Genomic DNA, 22,105 nt, shown 5'->3' with positions numbered 1-22,105 from the left:
GCGCGATCTCGGCTCACCGCAACCTCCGCCTCCTGGGTTCAGGCAATTCTCCTGCCTCAGCCTCCTGAGTAGCTGGGATTACAGGCACGCGCCACCATGCCCAGCTAATTTTTTGTAGTTTTAGTAGAGACGGGGTTTCACCGTGAGAGGAAGGTTTTTGTAGAGAGAGTGCTTATGTTTTGTTTACTCTTCATGTTTCAACTTGTGTATTGATCATAAATCTATGGTCTTAAGAAAAATCCTAAAACAATTTAAATTTAGCCTATGCAGCCAATTATATAAAGAGAAATTAAGGATTATATTCAGAGGAGAAATTAAGGATTATATTTAGAGCGTAGAGGTTATACAACAAATATAACTTTTTCTGGTCAAATTCTTAGGCAAAGAAAAGAAATCAGTGCTTGCATTGCTGTTGGAGATTCCAAAAGATGTATTGAATGAAGAGCATGTACACATCTCATTGTTAGTGCGCCTTTTTTTGCTTGGTATTCCTGCTTGCATTAAAGCTGGCAATGCACTGTGATATAATTAAAAAATTTTTATTCCTTCCAACGATTGGACTCTTCTTATCCCTATAGATAAAATTGTATCACAATTGATGAGTGTGGCTGCCAAAAAAATCATACAAATCTGGGCACTTAACTGTTCCACATTGTGTAGTAAATGTTTTGATTACGGGGATTTACAAGGTATATTAAAGTTGAAATGCTTTTGAACTTGTTTTCAGTCTCAAATTAGAATTTTTGTTTTTAATTAAGCATTCTTTAAAAGCAATGACAGAAAAATCTACAATATCAGAATTCATTATTGTGACTGTGTGTAAAATATCTTGTGAGTTTTATACATACATTGGTTGTCTGATGTTTCCTTAGTATAAATGTCTTTATAGAAAAATTCAGTTCTCTGTGAGGAATAGGAAGTGTACTGTATATTGAACTAGTTCTTTGTTATTTTGATATTTAAAATAAATATGAAGTTCTTTGGTCCTAATACTGCATATCTAGGCTTTATTGAATCACATTTTCACAGGATGGGAATGCAGTACTCTGCATGCTTTAATAAAAATTGAATGCAAAGACCATGAACAAATTGAAAACCAAGTAACTTGCAACACATTTTAAAATATTTTCTCATAAGCTGTATATTTTGAAATATTTTATACATTTAATGTATAAACCATTAAACAATTTTAAGTGTAATATAAATTCAAGTAGTAATGATGAATTTTATGCTTTAAGCAGTCATGCTGTTTTTTAGAGAGAGAAGTCTGAAGTGTAGTAATTCATTAGTAAAATGAGTTATTCTGTATAATATTGAGAGGGGCCACTTTCATCTCTAATCTCCCTCACTCCCAGAAGCATGCATTCTGATTATGGGAGAAATGGTTGGTTGAAGGCATAAACTGTAGGCTACAGGACGGTAACCCCCAAACTTGCAAATTGTTATCTTTATCTGGCACCATAACTGAGCCTCCAATAGGCTTTCTCTTTTCTATCTCATCAGCTGCTTCTGAGTGTTAGAAGACCAGTAAATGCAATGGGCATGAGCACATTTCTCCGAAAAGAGTCTTTTGATTATAGGCAATGTTGTGTGTGATACTTAGTTTACTATTGCTGTCTAATAAATTATACTGAACTTAGTGGCTTAAAACAACAAACATTTATTACATCACCGTTTCTGTGGGTTAGGGATATAGGACGGGTTTAGCTGGGTGGTTTTAGCTCAAAGTCTCTCATGAGATTGAAATCAAGCTGTTAAGTCAGAGCTGCCATCTCTAGAGGCTTCACTGGGGATGGCTTTACTTCCAAGGTCACTTGTGATCTTTGGCCTCAGTTCATCACATGGCCTCTCCACAGGGCTGCCTAGTGATATGGCAACTGCCCCAGCCCTACCACTTTCCCAAAAGCAATCCGAAAAAAGAGAGCATACCCAGGATTTACGTTGTTGTCTTTTATAACCTAATCTCAGATGTGATATAGTATCACTTCTATATTCTATTGTGAGTAACTAATTCTAGTCCACATGTTAGGGGCACAAATTAAACTCCCCCTCTTGAAGAGAGGATAGCAACAAATTTTTGGACATATGTGAAAACCATCATATATTCATTGGTTATAGATAAAGCTATCTATAAATCTCTAGATAATGGGGGCAGGTATAGTAAACTATACTCAGAAAAATATATTTATCCCAGAGAGTCAAAATATTGTTCCTTTCATAATAGAAGGGCTTTAATGTAACAACATGCCACAGGTAGCTGGCTGGTCCCACGGGAGAATGGAATTAGACCAGATGTTCAGCATCAGCCTTTTAGTAGGTTAGGCACTCCATGGGGGCTTATCACATCAGCTTTGCAAGGGAAACCACCTTGAGCCCATTCTTATCCTCCACCACTGCTGCTGTAGCCACTTTGTAAATGGGCTCAATGAGCAAGCAAATGGATCCCTGAAGAAAGAAACTGACCTCCCTCCCCAGGATAGATTCTCCTTTTTACCTGTTTTTTGAGCTCCTTCTTGGCCACGGATATTCTCTGATGCGCATTTATATGGAACACAAATTTAACTTCCTTTATCTATTTTGAGTGGACTTTTTATATACCTCGCCTCTCCAGACCACGTTGTCACCAAGGTTCCATTTTGTTTTCTCCAAAGCTTTGACCAGCTGGCCAACCTGTCACCCATGGTCCGTTAATCAGCATAGAGTTTACCTTGGGCCATGCTCTCCTCCTTATGAAGTGGACTACCAGGCGTACCATCCAGAATTCTCACTGAGAGTATTCCCATCCACCCCTAAGGAGAAGCTGTAGTGCAAGTCTGTTTATATCTGACCTGACATACAGTTTTATCCATGAATCAGGTCTTTTTCTTGTGAAATTATCATTAGGAAATACCCAGTTTTTCCTGTGTAGTTTGAGAGAGAAAGAAGTGGCAAAGTAGTAGAGTAGTAAAAGATTCTTACCAAAATCTGAGTCACCTGTTTGTGTCACTTACTTGTGTATTGGGGGCCTGCTTAGCCCTGGGCTTGTAGATTCCTCTTTTGTTTGATAGTGCAATGTTGCTTTTCACATAAAATTTTATGGTCCTTTAGATTAGATCCCAGGTCAGCAATTTTTTTGAAAAGGGCCAGACACTAAATATTTTAAGCTATGCAGGCTATATGTTTTCTGTCACAGCTATTCTGCCATTGCAATGTGAAAGCAGTCATCGACATATGTAAATAAGTGGGCATGACCTTGCTCCAATAAAGCTTTATTTACAAAAAAAAAGGAGCCAATGGGTCAGATTCAGCCCTGAGGCCATAGTTTGCTGATCCTTGGATTAGGTAATAGTTGATTATAAACAGCTTGTATCACACAGTCACTTATAGTGCTTTGATAAGTCATTCAGTCCCTACCATAACCTAATAGCACAATTAGGATCTGCTTTTCAAATGATAGATGATTGTCTGTAGAGGAAGGCATAGTCTTATTCTCCAAACCTGGAATTTCATACTGTGATACTTCTCTGGAAACATGCCAGAGCTTCTATTCCACATCTTGGATTGTCACAGAATGAGTGTTTTGGGCCATATGGTATAAGTAGTAGGGCAGCACACATTGCAACCCAGACCTGCTGCAGAGATCTTACTAGTTCCAGGTCTTACTCAAAAATGTCAGTCTTAGAGTTTACTAGGTAAAATGGTTTGGTGAGATGTGTCTTAATATACATGCATTGCCTCCAAAATCTAGAGGCTTTCTAAATGATGCAAAGTACAAGTTGCCTCTTATTTTAGAAGAGATAGCCTGACATGTCTTAGGCCACTGGATCCCTAAAAGCTTTACTGACAGGAGAGGACGCTGAACTTTGTCCCATCTGGGTTACATTTGTTTTATTTTTGGCATCTAGAGTGCTTGCGCCTGTTGAGAGATGCAACTTACCATGGGCTCTGAGCAGGCCTACACATTCTTGCTGGCTATGCTAAGAATGTAAAGCCCCTACTAATTTTTACATAGGCCATTTCTCTGGATTGTGTTTGTAGAGAGTAATCACGAAGGATGATATCTCTCCCTGCCCAGGCATAGTACTATAAAAGCAGTCAAGTCTCCTTCCTTTCCTGTAATACAACCCACTGCGTGTGCAGGCATCCGTCATGAGCCCTTTGTATGGCCCCATGAGACTTGGGAAGCAGGAGGAATCAATGTGAATGAACATGCTGACACTCTAGCTACTGTGTTTTCTGTGAATAATAAAGTCTTGTCTCTGACCCCAAACTACCATATTTTCTGCTGACATTTATGAAACTGGCATGCTAACTCTTTAGCTTGCAAGAGGGGTAAAATCTCAGACTCACACAATTCTTGACAACTACTTCTTGCTCACCAGGTTTAATTAGCAAATGCCATCAGTAAAATACGTAATGCTAAGATCCAAGTCCCTCTGAACAATATTACAGTATAGGTAGGAGATTGACTAGCCCTGAGGCAGGACAGTAATGCTATAGCATTGTACTACTACATAAGTACAAAGTGCTTCGGTTTTTTGATACTGGATGAATGGGAAAAACAAGAAAAATGCATTTTTCTTGGTTCATAGCTGCAAACAAGCTGATAAAGGTGTGTGCAATTCTCCTGTCTTGGCCTCCCAAAGTGCTAGGATTATAGGCATGAGCTACCCTGGTTGACCTTGACCCAACTGACTGTAAACCACTACTGAGTTCAGTTTTCAGTTAGTGGACCTATTAAACTATTAAAGCCATTCCCAGATACTTCAGCCATTGTATTAATTAAATGGGTAAAGTGCACTGATGACAATAAATTTGGCCTTATTTTTATTTATTATTTGTCCTTTACATTCCATTCCACCTTAGACCATCAGTGTCTTGTAACTCTTTGCTGTACAGGCTATTTCCTCTCACAGCATATCTTGCACTCTTCTCTGTCCAAGTTTTATTTTTTGGAGCCTGAGCTAGTGGAGAGGTCGTGGGAGGTGGATGCTGAAGAGAACTGGAAGTGACTGGTGGAATTCTGCTCCAGGGTTTACTTTTTATTTTAAGCCTCTATGAAAGAATTTTATTATTTTTATTATTATTATTTTGAGACAGAGTCTTGCTTTCTTGCCCATGCTGGAGTTCAGTGCCATGATCTCAGCTCACTACAACCTTGGCCTCCCGGGTTCAAGCGATTTTCCTGCCTCAGCCTCAGGAGTAGCTGGGATTACAGGCATGCTTCATGATGCCTGGCTAATTTTTGTATTTTTACTGGAGATGGCATTTTGTCATGTTGGCCAGGCTGGTCTCAAACTCCTTGCCTCAGGAACCTGCCTGCCTCAGCCTTCCAAAGTGCTGGGGTTAGAGGCATGAGCCACCATGCCTAGCAGAAAAATTCTGTTTAAATATTGTTGAGGTTCAACTTCAGGTAAAATTAGGTACCATTGAATAATTATATGTCTCAGCTTCCTTATTTTGATTTTTCCACTGACTTCTCCTTTTACATGTGTTGTGTAACCATACCTACATCCGTACATTATTTTTATTTTCTAAGTTTTCTACTGCATTTAGAGGCAATATAGTGTAGTGGGTAAGACACGACAAGGGCCAAACTCACTGGATAACTATCTTGACTCTGCCACTTCCCACTTAGCTGTATGACCTGTATTCTTCATCTGTAAGATGCAAATAATGTTACCTATGCCGTAAGAGATATCTCATAGGTTTAAGGTGAAGGTTGAGATAAATTTGTAAAGGATTTTAAAAAGTAGTCACTCAGGCCTGCAATCCCAGCACTTTGGGGGCTGATCGCTTGAGGCAGGCGGATCACTTGAGGCCAGGAATTTGAGATCAGCCTTGCCAACATGGCGAAATCCCTCTATACCAAAAATACAAAAATTAGCTGGTCATGGTGAGGCACGCCTGTTAATTCCAGCCACCTGAGAGGCTTAGGCAGGAGAATGGCTTGAACCCGAGAGGCGGAGGTTGCAGTGAGCCGAGATCACACCCCTGCACTCAAGCCTGAGAGACAGAGCGAGACTCCGACTCAAAATAAATAAATAAATAATAAAATATCCCTAGCATATGGTAATATGTAAGCGATGATTATTATTAAATCCTTACAATTAAAATAAAAACTAATACGTTATTTGTGAAGGACGTTGCCAGTCAAAACGATCATTTATGAATTACTGAGTATCTCAGGTTTCATTTGTTTACCTGGTTTCGCTCCCAGCGTCCCGAGGTAATTAACATCATGTAAATATACTGAGTCCCCGCTATGGTCAGTCGCTAAAATAAGCATGTTCACACAAACTAATTATCTTTACATCTCCACCGTTCAGCCCTGGAAACCGTGACAATTAATTAGTATAATTCTGGGCGGGGTATGCATATGAGAGGAGTGCCGTAAACCAATTTTTGCCAGCTTAACAGTTTTATCTATGATTGTTCCTGGAAACCGCAATGATTAATACAGGTTCTGTGGAAATGCTGTGACTCCCTTCCCTTCAGCACAACCAAAATCTAAATTTTCAATTTCAATTCTAAGCCCCGGGTTTTAGAAGGGAACCAGGACTCCGCTACCGTTCTCACCTCCTCTGCAGACAGCGATTGGCGTCTGGATGCAATCATTCAAATACAGCGCCGCCGTCTCATTGGCCACGAGATGCTGCTCACCGATTGGCCTCGTGATGAGGTGGGCGGCACCCGGAGGCTCCCATTGGTGGAGGCGGAAAATTTAAACAGAGTCAAAACCCCCATACTTGTTTGGCTTATCTGTTCGACTTGCGAGTTTGTTGGGCTTGGTTTCTGTTTTTTAGGGTGTAGGTTACTGGAAAAGAAAAGGGGCCGAATTCACTCCCCCGACCTCTACAGCCGCCCCTGAGGGGAAGCGGTCAGCCTAAGTCCTGGATCCCCGCTCCGGAACAGCCTCGTGGGAGCGGGGCAAGAGATCCAGGCGGGGGCTCGAAGCCGTCATGGCTACCAGGCGAGTGGGGCGAGGCTGCTGGGAGGTGAGCCCGACCGAGCGGAGGCCATCCGCGGGGCTGCGGGGCCCCGCAGCCGAAGAGGAGGCGGCTTCCCCTCCGGTCCTGTTTCTTAGCCACTTCTGCAGGTCTCCTTTCCTTTGCTTCGGGGACGTTCGCCTGGGAGCCTCACGGACGCTGCCTCTGACCCTGGACAACCCTAACGAGGAGGTGGCTGAAGTGAAGATCTCCCACCTCCCGGCCGCAGACCTGGGCTTCAGCGTGTCGCAGCGCCGTTTCGTGTTGCAGGTAGGCCTTGGGAGGAGCGTGCTCCAGGCCGGCTGCTCGATTCTCCGCTGTCTTTGCTGCCACCCTCCTCAGGAGGGATGACGCTTGGAAAACAAATCCGAAAAGACCCTTAGGGAATGGGGGGTCAGTTCCCTTTCACTCAATAACTGTGGGTGGACACTTGACGCATACACATGTGTTTATATTTATATATTCTCTCTAAATGAAGGCTAGGGCAGACCTAATTTAGTCGGTGACCAACGCACGCGCATTTAGCATCTTTAGAAGCAAGTTATGTAGACTTTTCTGTTAAATTGATAAGCACTTTTATAGACTTAAGGCGTTGTGAAATGTTCTTGCGGTTCTAAATTAATAGTGCACTTTTTTTAACACTATTTTTTTTAAGATTGATAGGAGTACCTTGGCTAAAACAGCTTTTTTGATTACTTTCTATCAGCCGTCTTAATGTGCATTTTAGTTTCCATATGTACCCTTAGAGTCGAGGTAACTGTTTTTTTCTGGTAATATAGTGAGCTTTGTTTGACTAAATGCGTACAGTAAAAAACACAACAAAAAAACTAGGGTTGTTTTCAGTATATATGTGTAGTATGTATGCACAGTTTAGTATTTTAATCCTTTTTTTCTTTGCTGTCAGTGTAATTTTAATGGTGCATCAAATTTAATTTTATAAATGTTGTTTCAAGAACTCCTGTAGCTTTCTTTTACTGCATTGCATTTGCAAGATTAATGCTCCAATCCCCTTCACCAAAGACCAGAGAATTTATGTTTTTATTTTGACTGATGTGACCTTTCCATTGAGTAGAACCTCCAAAAGTGAGAAAACCATTAGCTGAGGAGATCTGAACTAGTAGGCTAATAACCACTTCATTAGGCAGAAAAAAGAGATTCTAATCTGAGGTCCCTTAACTTGTGTGTCACCAGTGGTTCATCTATCTACACTTCAGAACCTGTCCGTCCTGGCCCTCTGTTTCATGATCAGAAAGAAAAGGGGCCGCTTTTCCTTTCTTTGGAAAGACAGATTTCTTTCCTATCCACTTAATACTTTAACTTAGTCTTTTTGGTTGTAATGTGGGACTAAATTTTGTTGTTATTTTTAGAATAAACTATTTTATAGAGTAAAAATGCACTATTCTTATTTTTTAAATCAGTTGTTTATGATGTTATATTATTTCTCCTTTAAAACAAAAACTTGTCTGTTTCTCCAGAAAAACAATATTTGTTTTGTCATGTCAGTGTTTAAATTTGGCAGATTCTGTCTACCTGCCAGGTGTAGGGTGTAGTTGTTGAAGTCCAAACTCAGGCATTAGACTGCCTGGATTCTGATAGGTACCTGCATGACTTTGGCTGACTTTTCTGGATGTAAGTTACTTCATCTGTAAAACGTGCATAATCATAATACCTGCTTCCTAAGGATGTTAACATTAAATGAGTTTTCTAGGATACCTGCACTTAGGCCTGGAACAATAGTAACTGTTTAAGAAATCTCAGTATGATGATGTGGACTTTAGAGGAATTTGTGGGGAGGAAAGAATTTAGTTGATCATCTTTATATTTCTTTTTAAATGAAGTCTTCATAATACAGGGTCATGATGTTTGAAATAGAAGTACTCTATACATCTACAAAGTAGAAATATACAATTAAATCTTTTGAAACCACTCAAAATGATTTGGAGACTATCTGTTCCATTGCTTTAATACAGTTAAGATTTTATAATAATTTTATTTTGTTGTGAACCTTGTTACTACTAGTGGCTTTTTTTCTTAAATGAGCAGATAGAGAAGGAAAAATATATTTTATTTATTAAATGTTTAGTGTATAGAGTGTTGATTAACAATTATTAAGCCCTACTGTAAGTTACATATAATGTGTTTTGGCTATTATATAATTACTACTGTAGTTATATCATGTATTGTTTTTATTATAGCCTAAAGAGAAAATTGTTATTTCTGTTAACTGGACACCATTCAAAGAAGGCCGAGTAAGAGAGATTATGACATTTCTTGTAAATGATGTTCTGAAACACCAAGCTATATTATTAGGAAATGCAGAAGAGCAGAAAAAGAAAAAGGTAATGTTTTAACCACTCTGTGATTTACTCTAAGAAAGTGTTTTGTGTAAAACTTACTTTGATAACAGGCTTGAAGTAATATTGCTTATTTAAAGGTAATAGTAGCTACATTCTTAATTGGTATATTTTGCTTATTTTTGCAGAGGAATCTTTGGGGTACCATTAAAAAGAAGAAAATTTCAGCCTCTACGAGTCACAACAGAAGGGTTTCAAATATTCAAAATGTTAATAAAACATTTAGTGTTTCCCAAAAAGTCGACAGAGTTAGGAGCCCACTACAAGCCTGTGAAAATCTGGCTATGAATGAAGGTGGTCCCCCAACAGAAAACAATTATTTAACACTTGAAGAAAATAAAATACTCATATCACCTATTAGCCCTGTGTTCAATGAATGCCATGGTGCAACTTGCTTGCCACTTTCTATACATCGATCTACTACCTACTCATCTCTTCATGCATTAGAAAACAGGGAACTATTGAATGTGGACAGTGCCAATGTTTCAAAAGATGATTTTAATGAGAAAGTTGTATCTGAAACTACTTTTAATTCCATAAATGTTAATGACCAAAGTGGAGAGAATAATAAACTTATTCTTACCCCAAACTGTTCTTCAACTTTGAACATTACACAAAGCCAAAGAGATTTTCTAAGTCCAGATTCTTTTGTAAATAACAGTCATGGAGATAATAATGAACTAGAATTAGGGACATGTCTTTCATCTGACATGTTTATGAAAGATAATTCAAAGCGTATGCATTTGGAATCAACAACTGCACGTGAAATTTATCAGAAAATTTTAAGTCCGGATTCTTTCATAAAAGATAATTATGGACTAAATCAGGATCTAGAATCAGAGTCAATTAATTCCATTTTATCACCAAATCAATTTTTGAAAGATAACATGGCACGTATGCATACATCTCAGCAAACATGTAAAGTACCATTATCAAATGAAAATTCTCAAGTCCGACAATCTCTTCAAGATTGGAGAAAAAGTGGAGTTTTCCCATGTGTTCCTGAATGTGAGGGTTCAAAATCTCCCAAAGCTACTTTTGAAGAACTGGTAGAAATGGAGCCAAATTGCTGCAGTTTTATAAAACAAAATCAGCCTAAATTTCCTGCTGTTAAGGATATTTCTAGTCATAGCCACAATAAACAACCTAAGAGACGCCCAATACTTTCTGCCACTGTTACTAAAAGGAAGCCCACCTGTACCAGAGAAAACCAAACTGAGATTAATAAACCAAAAGCAAAAAGATGTCTCAACAGTGCAGTGGGTGAAAATGAAAAAGTAATGAATAATCAAAAGAAGAAAGAAGATTTTCATTCTTATCTTCCAATTATAGATCCAGTATTAAGTAAATCTAAGAGTTATAAAAATGAAATAACGCCGTCTTTGACAACAGCTTCAGTTGCTCGGAAAAGAAAGAGTGATGGAAGCATGGGAGGTGCAAATGTAAGAGTTGCGGTTACAGAACATATAGAAGTGCGAGAAATCAAAAGAATCCATTTTTCTCCTTCAGAGCCTAAAACATCAACTGCCAAGAAAACAAAAAATGTGATAACACCCATTTCAAAACGTGTTAGCAACAGAGAGAAATTAAACCTGAAGAAGAAAACTGGTGAGTCTTGTTTATAAAATCTACTGAAGTAAGCCAGGTGTGGTGGCTCACGCCTGTAATCCCAGCACTTTGGGAGGCTGAGGCAGGCAGATCATCTGAGGTCAGGAGGTCAAGACTGGCCTGGCCAACATGGTGAAACCTCGTTTCTACTAAAAATACAAAAAATTAGCCAGACATAGTGGTGCGCGCCTATAATCCCAGCTACTTGGGAGGCTGAGACAGGAGAATTGTTTGAATCCAGGAGGCAGAGGTTGCAGTGAGCCGATATCCTGCCACTGGATTCTGGCTAGGGCAACAAGAGTGAAACTCTGTCTCAAAAAAAAAAAAAAAAAAAACTGAAGTATACCTGTAAAGGGCATATTCCTTTTGGTTTAGTAAATCTGCTACTGATAAGCTTGTATTAAACTTTTTACTTATGTATTTGCTAGTACATTTCCTTAGCAAATGTGAATACAGCTTATGTGACATCTTTTACCTGTTAACTCTTTTGCTTTGCTTTTGCTGTTTCCTATGGATATGTTCTGATCAGTAACAAATTCTTTGTTATAAGGAACATACTTACTTAAATTTCCTACAAGATGTACAATAAAAGATGGATGAATGGATAAGAGAATAAATGAACAAATAAGCCACTGAAGTGTTGACACTCACCTGCTGTTTGAGGCAGCCACCTGGTTGAGCCTTTTTGCTAGAATTCGAATTCTACATATTGGGTATCTGATTTATGAGCCTGTGTGAGAGGCAATTAAGTCACCAAAAGTGGCTCTTTGTACCTCTGAGAAATCCAAGGAATCAGAAAAGGCAATTTTTCTAGATACATTTATTTGGCTGATATGGTGCCTACTATGTGAGGTGCATTTTTCTAGGCACTGTGTACACAGGAAGGAAAGGTATCATTCCTGTCCTCAAGTTGCATTCAGTCCTGTGATTTTGCTTTGGTCAGGGAATTACAGAAGCAGTGGGTTTGTGTGTAAATTGCAAGAAATTTACATTTATATTTCATAACGTAATGGTTCCAAGAAAGACTTCCTAAATAAGAAAATGGTTCAGGTAGATGGACTAATTTCTGTAAGATTTCCGAATGAGGAATTTCTCCTTAGAAATTTACTTTTTAAATGTTCAAATTCATAGAAGGTTACACTCTAATATTATGTTGCAATTTAATTATATTCCTTATTTTCACAATTGATGGAGGTTTGAGATGCCTTTAAAAGAAGAGTAAGCAAACTGTTCCTCTATTGGTCCAGAGAGTAAACATTTTAGGCTTTGCAGGCCATGTAGATCTGCATTGCAATTACTCAACTCTGCTGCTCTTGTAGGAAAGCAGAAGGTGGCCATAGACAATGTGCAAATCTGTGAGTATGGCTATGGTTCAGTAAAATTTCATTTATAAACACCAAAATTTGATTTTTATGTAAGTTTTGTGTTTTATGAAATTTTATTTTGATTTCTTTTTAACTCTTTACAAATGTAAAAGCTCTATTTAGCTCTTAGAACATACAAAAACAGTTTGGAGGATTTTGCATGGGGGATGTAGTTTCTTATTAAATCTTTGCTTATATTTAGTAGCAGTGCTGTTGTGAAACCTGTTTTTGAAGAGTAAACTGCTATTCCAACAGGTTATTTGCTACTGTGATTTGTATTGCATTTTCTTTGGTAACCACCTGGCATTATATCAACCATCCTGGTGACATACTTGGGAATCAGCCCATTATTCTCTATCACTCTTCTAATAAGTTGATATTAAGGCTTGTTGCTTCCACTGTTAAAATAACTCTCCTCTGATTTGTCTCCCTTGACTCTGTTTTAATTTATCTCACCATATCTACCTTGGGTCATTGCAATAACTGCTTTGTCATTTTCTCTTTCTAATCTTGACCCTGCTCATTCCATTGTCCATACTGTTTTCTTAAATATAACTGAGGGTTTTTACTTCCTTGATTAAAATTCTTCGCTGGCATAGTAGGTGCTTCAAAGTGATTAATAGTGGAGTCTCTGTAACTATACCGCCTTAGTTCAAATTTTTTCTACTTACTAGCTTATGTGACCTTGACCATGTGGCTTAATTGCTCAAAGCCTCAGTATCCTAATTACATACATTGTGGTAATAATAGTACATTTCTCATAAATTTGTTCTCATAATTATGTGAGAAAAAGATTATGATAGTGCCTGGCACAAAGTATGTAACTATTAGCTGCCACTATTTTTTTTAATATTGTTGAAATCCTCCCTACCTCTTCCAACCTCTTGCATGTCATTTCCTGCATGTATTCTTTGCTTCATCCTTATTGCAGTTATGGCAACGGGCCACATTCCTCATGCCTGATTTTAATTTCAGGAGTTAACTCAAGTAGACTCCTGTCTGGGAAGGCTCTTCTACCATTTATAAACTTCTTTTTTACCAGACTGAAAACCACCTCAGGGCTGGGAGCATATTTATCAATTCTGCATATTCTCAGCACCTAGCAAAAAGTCTGGAATATACAGACACAGTAAGTTGTGGTTGAATCTAGACTTTAGCCCAAACTAACTTTCAAATCACTGGGCTATTTAGGGAATTTATTTTATATTTCAATGCTCTTAATTTTTTTTTTTCTAATTTATTTTAGAATTCAAAACTCCAATTTTTAAAACAAGTAAAAGGACAAAACCCATTATTGCTGTGGCACAGTCTAATTTGACCTTCATAAAACCACTAAAAACAGGCAAGTATTTATTATACTTAAACTCTCTGCAAATATGACATTGAATGAAGTGTTAATTGCATTTCACATGGAAATGAATTGATTTTTGTTGTTGAATAAAAGCCTGGAAGAATTGTTAAGTGTGTATTAAAATGACAAGATATTCTGTCAACTTCCTGTTTGATAAAAGAAATAAAGACCAAATGTTCAATAAATCAGTAAGGTCACTATAGTAATCTATTGTATATTTCAAAATAGCTGGAAGAGAATAACTCATGTTTCTAGCATAAAGAAAAGACAGATATTTAAGGTGATGGCTATCCCAAGCACGCTGATCTGATTTGTATCAATTCTATGATTATATGATCACAGGTACCTCAAAAAAAATGTACATCTATTATGCATCAATTATAAAAAAGATATTCTATCAGACCTTAATGCAATTGAATCATGGTGGTTTACTATTTTTAAATAACCAGGAAATACTGCTTTACTTTTCCACATTTTGCTCTGATCACATTTCATAACCAAAATGCTGTCAGCTCTTTCCAGCAAGTAATAGAAAAGCAAATATTGTTTGGCGTTTTAAAGATGGTATTGCTAGTAAAAATGGCTTTTACATATTTTGTATAAAAAGAGAAATTTTCTTATGCAATAACCCAACTGTATTCTTAGATATTCCCAGACACCCAATGCCATTTGCTGCAAAAAACATGTTTTATGATGAACGCTGGAAGGAAAAGCAGGAACAGGGCTTCACTTGGTGGCTAAATTTTATATTAACCCCTGATGACTTCACTGTTAAAACAAATTTTTCTGAAGGTAAACATATTAATGTTTAAATTTAATAATATTTCTAACGGACAAAATTTTTAACATGGTTTGTCATTCTTTAATTTTACATAGTTATTATATTATAATTAATGGCATAATTCACTGTTCATTAGCCTAAATGCTTATATAGGTAAGAATTTTTACTTACATAAATTTATATATGTAGATTTTTCATACCAAAACTACTGAAATATACTTTTTGTTCTCTGTTCTCTCCTGTCAGTCAATGCAGACAGTCCTGTGTGTCTTGCCCACTTTGGGCATATTTTCCCCACTGTTAAAATACCTTAGTTTAAGAAGTATGTCGGAAAGATATAGGATTATGAGGAAACTGAACACCAATTCATATGAGGAATTTTTTAAACATTTCAGTGTTTATTCTAGAAAAGAAAAACCTTGGGAAAGGGACAAGGTAGAGATGTGCCTTTCAAACATTTGAAGTGTTTTCTTGTGAAAGAGAAGGAACCTTAACTTTTGTGCAGCTCTTGCATAGAAGTTATAGGAATCAATTTCAGCTCAAGATAAGGAAAAATTCTTATAAATGTTAAAATTGTCAAACCATTATATAGGCTAACTTTTAAAGTGATGATTTTCCTCTTGTCCTGGCATTCAGACAGACACTGGTTTATTTTCGTCAGAGAAGCACATGTATAGGATTTTTTTCTTTTTTGTTTTTGGAGACGAGGTCTCACTCCCTCACCAAATCTGGAGTGCAGTGATGCAATCACTGTTTACTGCAGTCTCCACCTCCCAGGCTCAAGCAATCTTGCTCCCTCAACCTCCCAAGTAGTTGTGACTACAGGTGCATGCCCCCATGCCTGGCAGTTTTTTTTATTATTTTTTTTTGTTTTTGAAGAGACTAGCTCTTGCCGTGTTACCAGAGTTGGTCTTGAACTCCTGGGCTCCAGTAATTTATCTGCCTTGGCCTCCCAAAGTGCTGGGATTACAGGTGTGAGCAACTGTACCTGGCTGGATTTTTATATTAAAAGCGTTTTTAATTAGATGCTCTCTAAGCAGTGATCTTAGAGATCACATTAAAAAGAAAAAAAAAAAGTTATTTTTTTTCCAAAAGGAAGCAAAGCCCCATTTTTAGTTCTCTTCTTAAAATTTGTTTTATAAAAGTTTAAATTACATTGCAAAATTCAACTGATTTTTAAAATTATGTTTCTCAGAAACTTGACTTTCATTAATCGTAAAGAAGATGGGAACAGATAAACCAGTTCGGTTGATTCATTAGTCTGGATTAGAGATAATCATGTTTGAATTTATGTGATAGCAGAAGCGGTGAGAACTGGTTAGACTTGGAGTACATTGTGCAGGTAGAGCTAATAGGTTGCAGTGACAGACTGGCCTAAGGAGTAAGCTTGGTGGGGGGTGAGGAATAGATTGTGTTTTTACCATCTGAAATTACATTTTATTGCTGGATTTAAGAATATGAAGAGATACTGTTTAACCAGAAACGTTCTTTCTTTTGTTTTTACCCAGTAAATGCTGCTACTCTTCTTTTGGGAGTGGAGAATCAACATAAAATAAGTGTTCCTAGAGCACCTACAAAAGAGGAAATGTCTCTCAGAGCTTATACTGCCCGGTGTAGGTTAAATAGACTACGTCGTGCAGCATGCCGTTTGTTTACTTCTGAAAAAATGGTTAAAGCTATTAAAAAGCTTGAGATTGAAATTGAAGCTAGACGGTTAATTGTTCGAAAAGATAGACACCTATGGAAAGATGTGGGTAAGAACATTGCAGAAATCTTGACATTAATTCTTTTAAAACATTCAAGAGATTTTGTGGTTTTTTCCCTTCAGCTTTATTGACATATAATTGACAAATAAAAATGGCATATATTTAAGGTATGCAACATGATACCTTAAATATATGATATGTGTATCATATATTTAATATGTTGATATGTGTATATATTAATAAATGATAATAATAAGCTAATTAATATATCTACTCACATAGTTACCTTTGTGTGTACGTGTGGTGAGAACAGTTAAGAAGTACTCTCAGCAAATTTCAAGTATACAATTCACTTGTTTTTAACTGTAGTCATCATGGTATACATTAGATCTCCAGAATTTATACATTCTGCATAACTGAAACTTTGTACCCCTTTGACACCATCTCCCCACCTTCTCTACCATATTCCCTGGCAACCACCATTCTATGTGCTTTTATGAGTTCAACTTTTTTAGATTTCACATATAAATGAGATCGTACAGTATTTGTTTTTCTGTGCCTAGGCTATTGCACTTTGCATAATGTCCTCCAGATTCATCCATGTTATCACAAATGATAGGATTTCTTTCATTTTTAAGGCTGAATAGTACTTCATTATATATAAATACATATTTAACATATATATGCATACATACACACACACATACCCCACATTTTCTTTATCCACTTATTCATTGATGGACACTTAGGTTGATTCCATATCTTGGATATTGTGAATAATGCTGCCATGAACATAAGAATGCAGGAATCTCTTTCAGATACTGATTTCCCCGAAAGATTTTGTATTTCAAAGCTAGGTATAAATGCTTTAACTTTGCTGCCAAAAATCCCACATACTTGAATATGATCATGTATATTTAAGACTAGAAGTGTATTTTATTTAAATTAACTTATTTCATATAAGCAATTATCGTTTTTTTCCCCAGTGATACACTCTCCATGAAATTTTATTTTTTATCTCTGTTTGATTATCCATTTGAACATATTTGCCTTTGACATGTATTTCAGGAGAACGTCAGAAAGTCCTGAATTGGCTGTTGTCATACAATCCTTTGTGGCTTCGAATTGGTCTAGAGGTAAGCACACAATTCAGATTTTGAAAACAATATGTTTTTATTATACATTTTTTGTAGAATAGACTCATTTTATTAAAATGTGGTTTTACTTATAAAATCATTAAGTTAGCCTGATTCATCTTTTAGTGTAAAATGTAAGACCCATTAATAAATGCTTATTAGGTAAATAGACTATGCCATTATATATTATTACATCATATTGTTATACTACATTTTACTGTACAGTCTCTTAAATAAACATAATTTGGTACTGGATGTAATGACAACTATAGTAAACTCATTTTTGAAAATTTACAAATGCAAAGACAAGGCTGCTTTGAATACATTTTCTAATTTAAATTTCTTAAAACCCAGTGAGGTATGTATTATTATTTCCACTTCACTAACAAAGCAGAAGCTGAGATGTTAAAGTGGCTTGCTATATACCAATTAATTGATCAGGAATTGAACCTATACCAATCTGATGGAATAGTACTCATAAAAATGTCATCAGGATTTCCATTATTTATGTAGTACTTGGCTCTGTAATATCTAGAATGTTAAAACCAATTTAATTAGAAAGCTACTATTAATAATTGACTGTTTAAAGATAATTTTTATTAAAAATACCTCTGTGCATTGGTATTATTTAGTATTTTACTAGTATGTTTTCACATTTTTTTTTTTTTAGGTTTCTTACCTTCTTAATGTAGGATCTCTCATTACAATTTTAATTTATTCCAGGTTTTGGAATAGAAGAGTCTTTGGGACTGAACAGGATCTTTGTAATAATCTGGCTTTTATATACCAATAAATTGAGGCCCAGAGAGAATAAATAATAGGCTTACTGTGGCTACACAGCATTATGGTGTCATTGCTGGGATTTCTTATTTCAATTCCAGTATCCCCCTTTAAATAGTTGACAAATTACATATCAACTAGCTCTGCTTCACGTGTGAAAAAATTCTGGAACCTCAATTGAAGTAGAATCCCCATATTTGGGACATAGCTTTTTTGTGGCAGAAATAAAATCAAGAACTTTGGGTGGAACCTTGCAATGCTTTTCAAAACCTCTTCAATGTAATATGTATCATCTCCACCCACATTCCATTGGCCAAAGTGCATTATCTGGCTAAGCACAAACTAGGTAGGACTGTATTAACCTCCCACATGTCATAGCGAATTTATGGCAGGTGGTAGGGATGTATAATCTTTTTACAGGTACCTTATTACTATACCCTAGGATTCTGTAAATAAATGGCCATGACCTTTGAGGATTTTAAGAAAGTTTCAAAGGCCAAAAAAAAGTAAATAAAGATAAATACCTCTATTTTGATAGGTATTAATATTTTTCCATTGTTTAATCTTTATATTTTATCAATGTAGGATCATATAATTTGACTTTTTTAACTTTTTTTCTAATTGCTTTAAAAAATAATAAGCAAGCTAATATTAAACTAATTTCATATTTAAGTCATCGATTGTAAACAGATCTGAACTTTCCAAATTATCTTAGATGATTTGCAGATGTTTTTCTACCTTGATAACTATTATAAAAATTTGAATATTTACATTTCTGTCATATCTTCATGATGTACTTAATGGGACAGTTAAAAATAAATTTGAACAACATGCCTATATTTGATAGTTCTTTAACTTAAATGAAAAAATTAAAATGGGAATATTGCTTGTCAGATAATTAGGACTATCTTAGTCCTGAGCTTTGCCTTCTTTCATTATAAAGTATAGCATATACACTAAAAACTACATAAATTATATATGCTTAGTTTAAAGAGGTTATTTAGCAAATAACCATGTCATTTAAAAAGAAGAACTTTGCCAGTTCCTGAGGTTACGGTCTGTCATTCCTCAGTCACATCCCTTTGTTTCTTAGAGGTAGCTTAATTCTGACTTTGGCTTTAATTTCTTTGTAGACAATTTATGGAGAACTCATATCTTTGGAAGATAACAGTGATGTCACAGGATTGGCTGTGTTTATTCTGAATCGCTTACTTTGGAATCCTGATATAGCAGCTGAGTATAGACACCCCACTGTTCCTCATCTGTATGGAGATGGTAAGTATCTCTGCCTCGCTTACATTCTCTCCACACTACACATAAAGGCTTCTTGTCCTTCTTCCTTTTTCTATTTACATTTTCCTTTCTCAAAGAAACCAATCTAATAAGTCTCTGTTTCTAGTACTTCCCCTTCTTCCACCCTCATTCCCCATCAATTCCTCCATCACTATTTATAATTCTATTTGTGGTCTCTACCTATTTTTCCTCCCAGTAGGTTGTAAGTCCTATGGGGTCACATTTGCTGTAGTGTGCTACTATATTTCTAGCACCTACGATAGTGCTGCTATATAGTAGGTATTCATTAAATATTTGCTGAGTAAGACCAACTAAATCTCTTGATGCCTCTGTGCCTGTTTCCTCACCTATGAATTGAAAATATTAAGTGGTACATACCTGTCCCATAGAGCAATTGGGAGGAATAAATGGATTTATACACATAAAGCACTAAAAAAGGCACATAGTGTTTTATTTATGCTAGTTACTCCCTCTTTTTTTAACTAACACATTATTATTATTATCATTATCATATTTTAAGGTGAAACCTACCTTTCATAGATTAACTTGCTATGCTTTTTTGTACTTTGTTTAAGGTCATGAAGAAGCTTTGTCCAAATTCACCTTGAAAAAATTATTGTTGTTGATCTGTTTTCTTGATTATGCTAAAATTTCCAGACTCATTGATCATGATCCTTGTCTCTTTTGTAAAGATGCTGAATTCAAGGTATGGTTTTCATTTTATGCTTTATATTTTGTATTTCCCATTTAAGACTTTTTCTTGCTTTTATGGTATATTTTCTCTTTAGGAAAATATAGGAATGCCTGTCTAGTGAGTTCCATCAGTAATTCTAACTAACCCTGATTTTTATTGATTTACCTTTGACCAGCACATCATCGTTACTCTTAATTTTGACTGGAAAATGGATTAAACTATGCTTCTGAAGATTTAATTTTGGGGAAGATTTCTTTCCTAATTTTGATGTAGCATATTATCAAATTAATGCTAGTTTTTATTTTTTTATTTTGATGGAGTCTTACTCTGTTGCCTAGGCTGAAGTATAGTGGCGTGATCTTGGCTCACTACAACCTCTGCCTCCAGGGTTCAAGTGATTCTTCTGCCTCAGCCTCCTGTGTAGCTGGGACTACAGGCATGTGCTACCATGCCCAACTAATTCTTGTATTTTTAGTAGAGACAGGGTTTTGCCATGTTGGCCAGGATGGTCTCGAGCTCTTGACATTGTGCTCCGCCTGCCTCTGCCTCCCAAAGTGCTGGGATTACGGGCATGAGGCACTGCGCCTGGCCAATGCTAGTATTTATAGTGTATTATTATGAACAACTTTTAGAAAGGTCTTAAGTTGGAAATGTGTGCAATTTACATTATTAATGTATAATATGAAACTTTTTATATTACTATTTTATTTTTCTATGTACATAATGATTTGGAGGATTTGTTTTTATTATAAGCAAAATTGTAATATTGGAATATAATATCTGGAACTTATTTCTTTATAGGCAAGTAAAGAAATCCTTTTGGCTTTTTCACGAGATTTCCTAAGTGGTGAAGGTGACCTTTCCCGTCACCTTGGCTTTTTGGGATTACCTGTTAACCATGTTCAGACACCATTTGATGAATTTGATTTTGCTGTTACAAATCTTGCTGTAGACTTGCAGTGTGGCGTGCGCCTCGTGTAAGTATAAGAAATAGAATTATTTTGCTTAATGGAGTAGATTAATATTTTCTGGAAAATATTTTTTTTAATAATTATTCAATCTTGCTCTTTCATGTAGTAGAATAAATTTAGTATTCAAAAAATTATGGTTTCTTTTTCAGGGAAATGGTACGTCAATGTTTTGTCCAGAAACCTTGTCTCCTATCCACACCATTTTTCCTGATGGCATGGTACTAGGGCTCATGGATAATAATTACTGATGTCTCAGAATAGGAGTTGGGAAGAGCATTAAACTAATTAAAATACCAAACATTGAAATAACACTTTTTATTGACAGTGGTTTCATGAGTTTTATATCATTCGAAACCGTTTTTAGTAGTGTCAACCTTGTTTTACATATGAGGAGAATGAGATGAAGTGGTAGAATAGATTGCCAAAGTTTTCCACAGTAGAATCAAGACATAAACTCATGAAATCTGACTTCAGATTACACAGTATTTCCTCAGTAGCAAACTGGAATGCTCAAAATTGGCTTTAGTATGTATAATGGACAGCCAGTTTTGCTTTGGAAGGAATGGACTTTAGCATTTTGCCATGACTGGCCTCTTCAGGATACCTGGGTTGGAGATACTCATTTTATTTCTAGGGAACTCTCCAAAATATAGGAGATGACTCCAAAAGTGCATCCCTATCAGGGATGCATTTTTGGGGTCAAGGCAAGAGATTTCTTCAAAGCAATGAAAGTTTTTTCTCTGTGTATTTAGGAAGTTGTTATGCCTCAAAACAGCTAGTTAAATGTTAATGTATGGTCTTTGTAAAATATCTCTGCTGCAGTTAAAACTTAACCAAATTCTTTACCTGACCCTGGTACATTTTTGTCAGATTTTAATTGCTTATATTGTAGCTAAAATTAATTGCAGGCAGTCTTCATGTTAAAATTCAAATTATTTAAAAACTCAACTGAATAGGAAAGAAGTTCTTTGGATATACTTTTAAATTTCTTTGTTTCTACTAGAGATAACTTTGGAGTATAAACTAAAAACATTACATCCATGTTTCATGGAAACCCATTGAAGGAACTGAATATTTAGAGAAACGGAACAGAAGAGAC

At 36.2% G+C, this 22,105-nt stretch overlaps 2 protein-coding genes across 4 annotated transcripts in view; both read left to right on the top strand.

Annotated features, from left to right (window-relative positions):
• Window positions 1-990, top strand: part of ZBTB41 (zinc finger and BTB domain containing 41) — a 54,456-nt gene extending 53,466 nt beyond the window's left edge. For both annotated transcript variants that reach the window (XM_032288616.1, XM_032288617.1), the window contains exon 12: window positions 154-990. The gene's annotated coding sequence lies outside the window, so the exon portion shown is untranslated. The remainder of the gene's footprint in view (window positions 1-153) is intronic.
• A 5,699-nt stretch (window positions 991-6,689) lies between these two features.
• Window positions 6,690-22,105, top strand: part of ASPM (assembly factor for spindle microtubules) — a 62,468-nt gene continuing 47,052 nt past the window's right edge. For both annotated transcript variants that reach the window (XM_032288615.1, XM_032288614.1), the window contains exons 1-10: window positions 6,690-7,238; window positions 9,164-9,307; window positions 9,451-10,930; window positions 13,541-13,636; window positions 14,291-14,437; window positions 15,935-16,180; window positions 17,201-17,268; window positions 19,182-19,323; window positions 19,917-20,047; window positions 20,837-21,012. In XM_032288615.1, coding sequence (XP_032144506.1) covers window positions 6,942-7,238; window positions 9,164-9,307; window positions 9,451-10,930; window positions 13,541-13,636; window positions 14,291-14,437; window positions 15,935-16,180; window positions 17,201-17,268; window positions 19,182-19,323; window positions 19,917-20,047; window positions 20,837-21,012 — 2,927 coding nt within the window. In that variant the 5' untranslated portion in view covers window positions 6,690-6,941. The remainder of the gene's footprint in view (window positions 7,239-9,163; window positions 9,308-9,450; window positions 10,931-13,540; window positions 13,637-14,290; window positions 14,438-15,934; window positions 16,181-17,200; window positions 17,269-19,181; window positions 19,324-19,916; window positions 20,048-20,836; window positions 21,013-22,105) is intronic.

Source organism: Sapajus apella, unplaced genomic scaffold (genome assembly GCF_009761245.1).
Source record: "Sapajus apella isolate SASKATOON/1434 unplaced genomic scaffold, GSC_monkey_1.0 scaffold22, whole genome shotgun sequence".
In the NCBI taxonomy this organism is placed as follows: domain Eukaryota; kingdom Metazoa; phylum Chordata; class Mammalia; order Primates; family Cebidae; genus Sapajus; species Sapajus apella.
The sequence above is the reverse complement of the archived record's forward strand: the minus strand, read 5'-3'. Positions and strand labels throughout refer to the sequence as shown.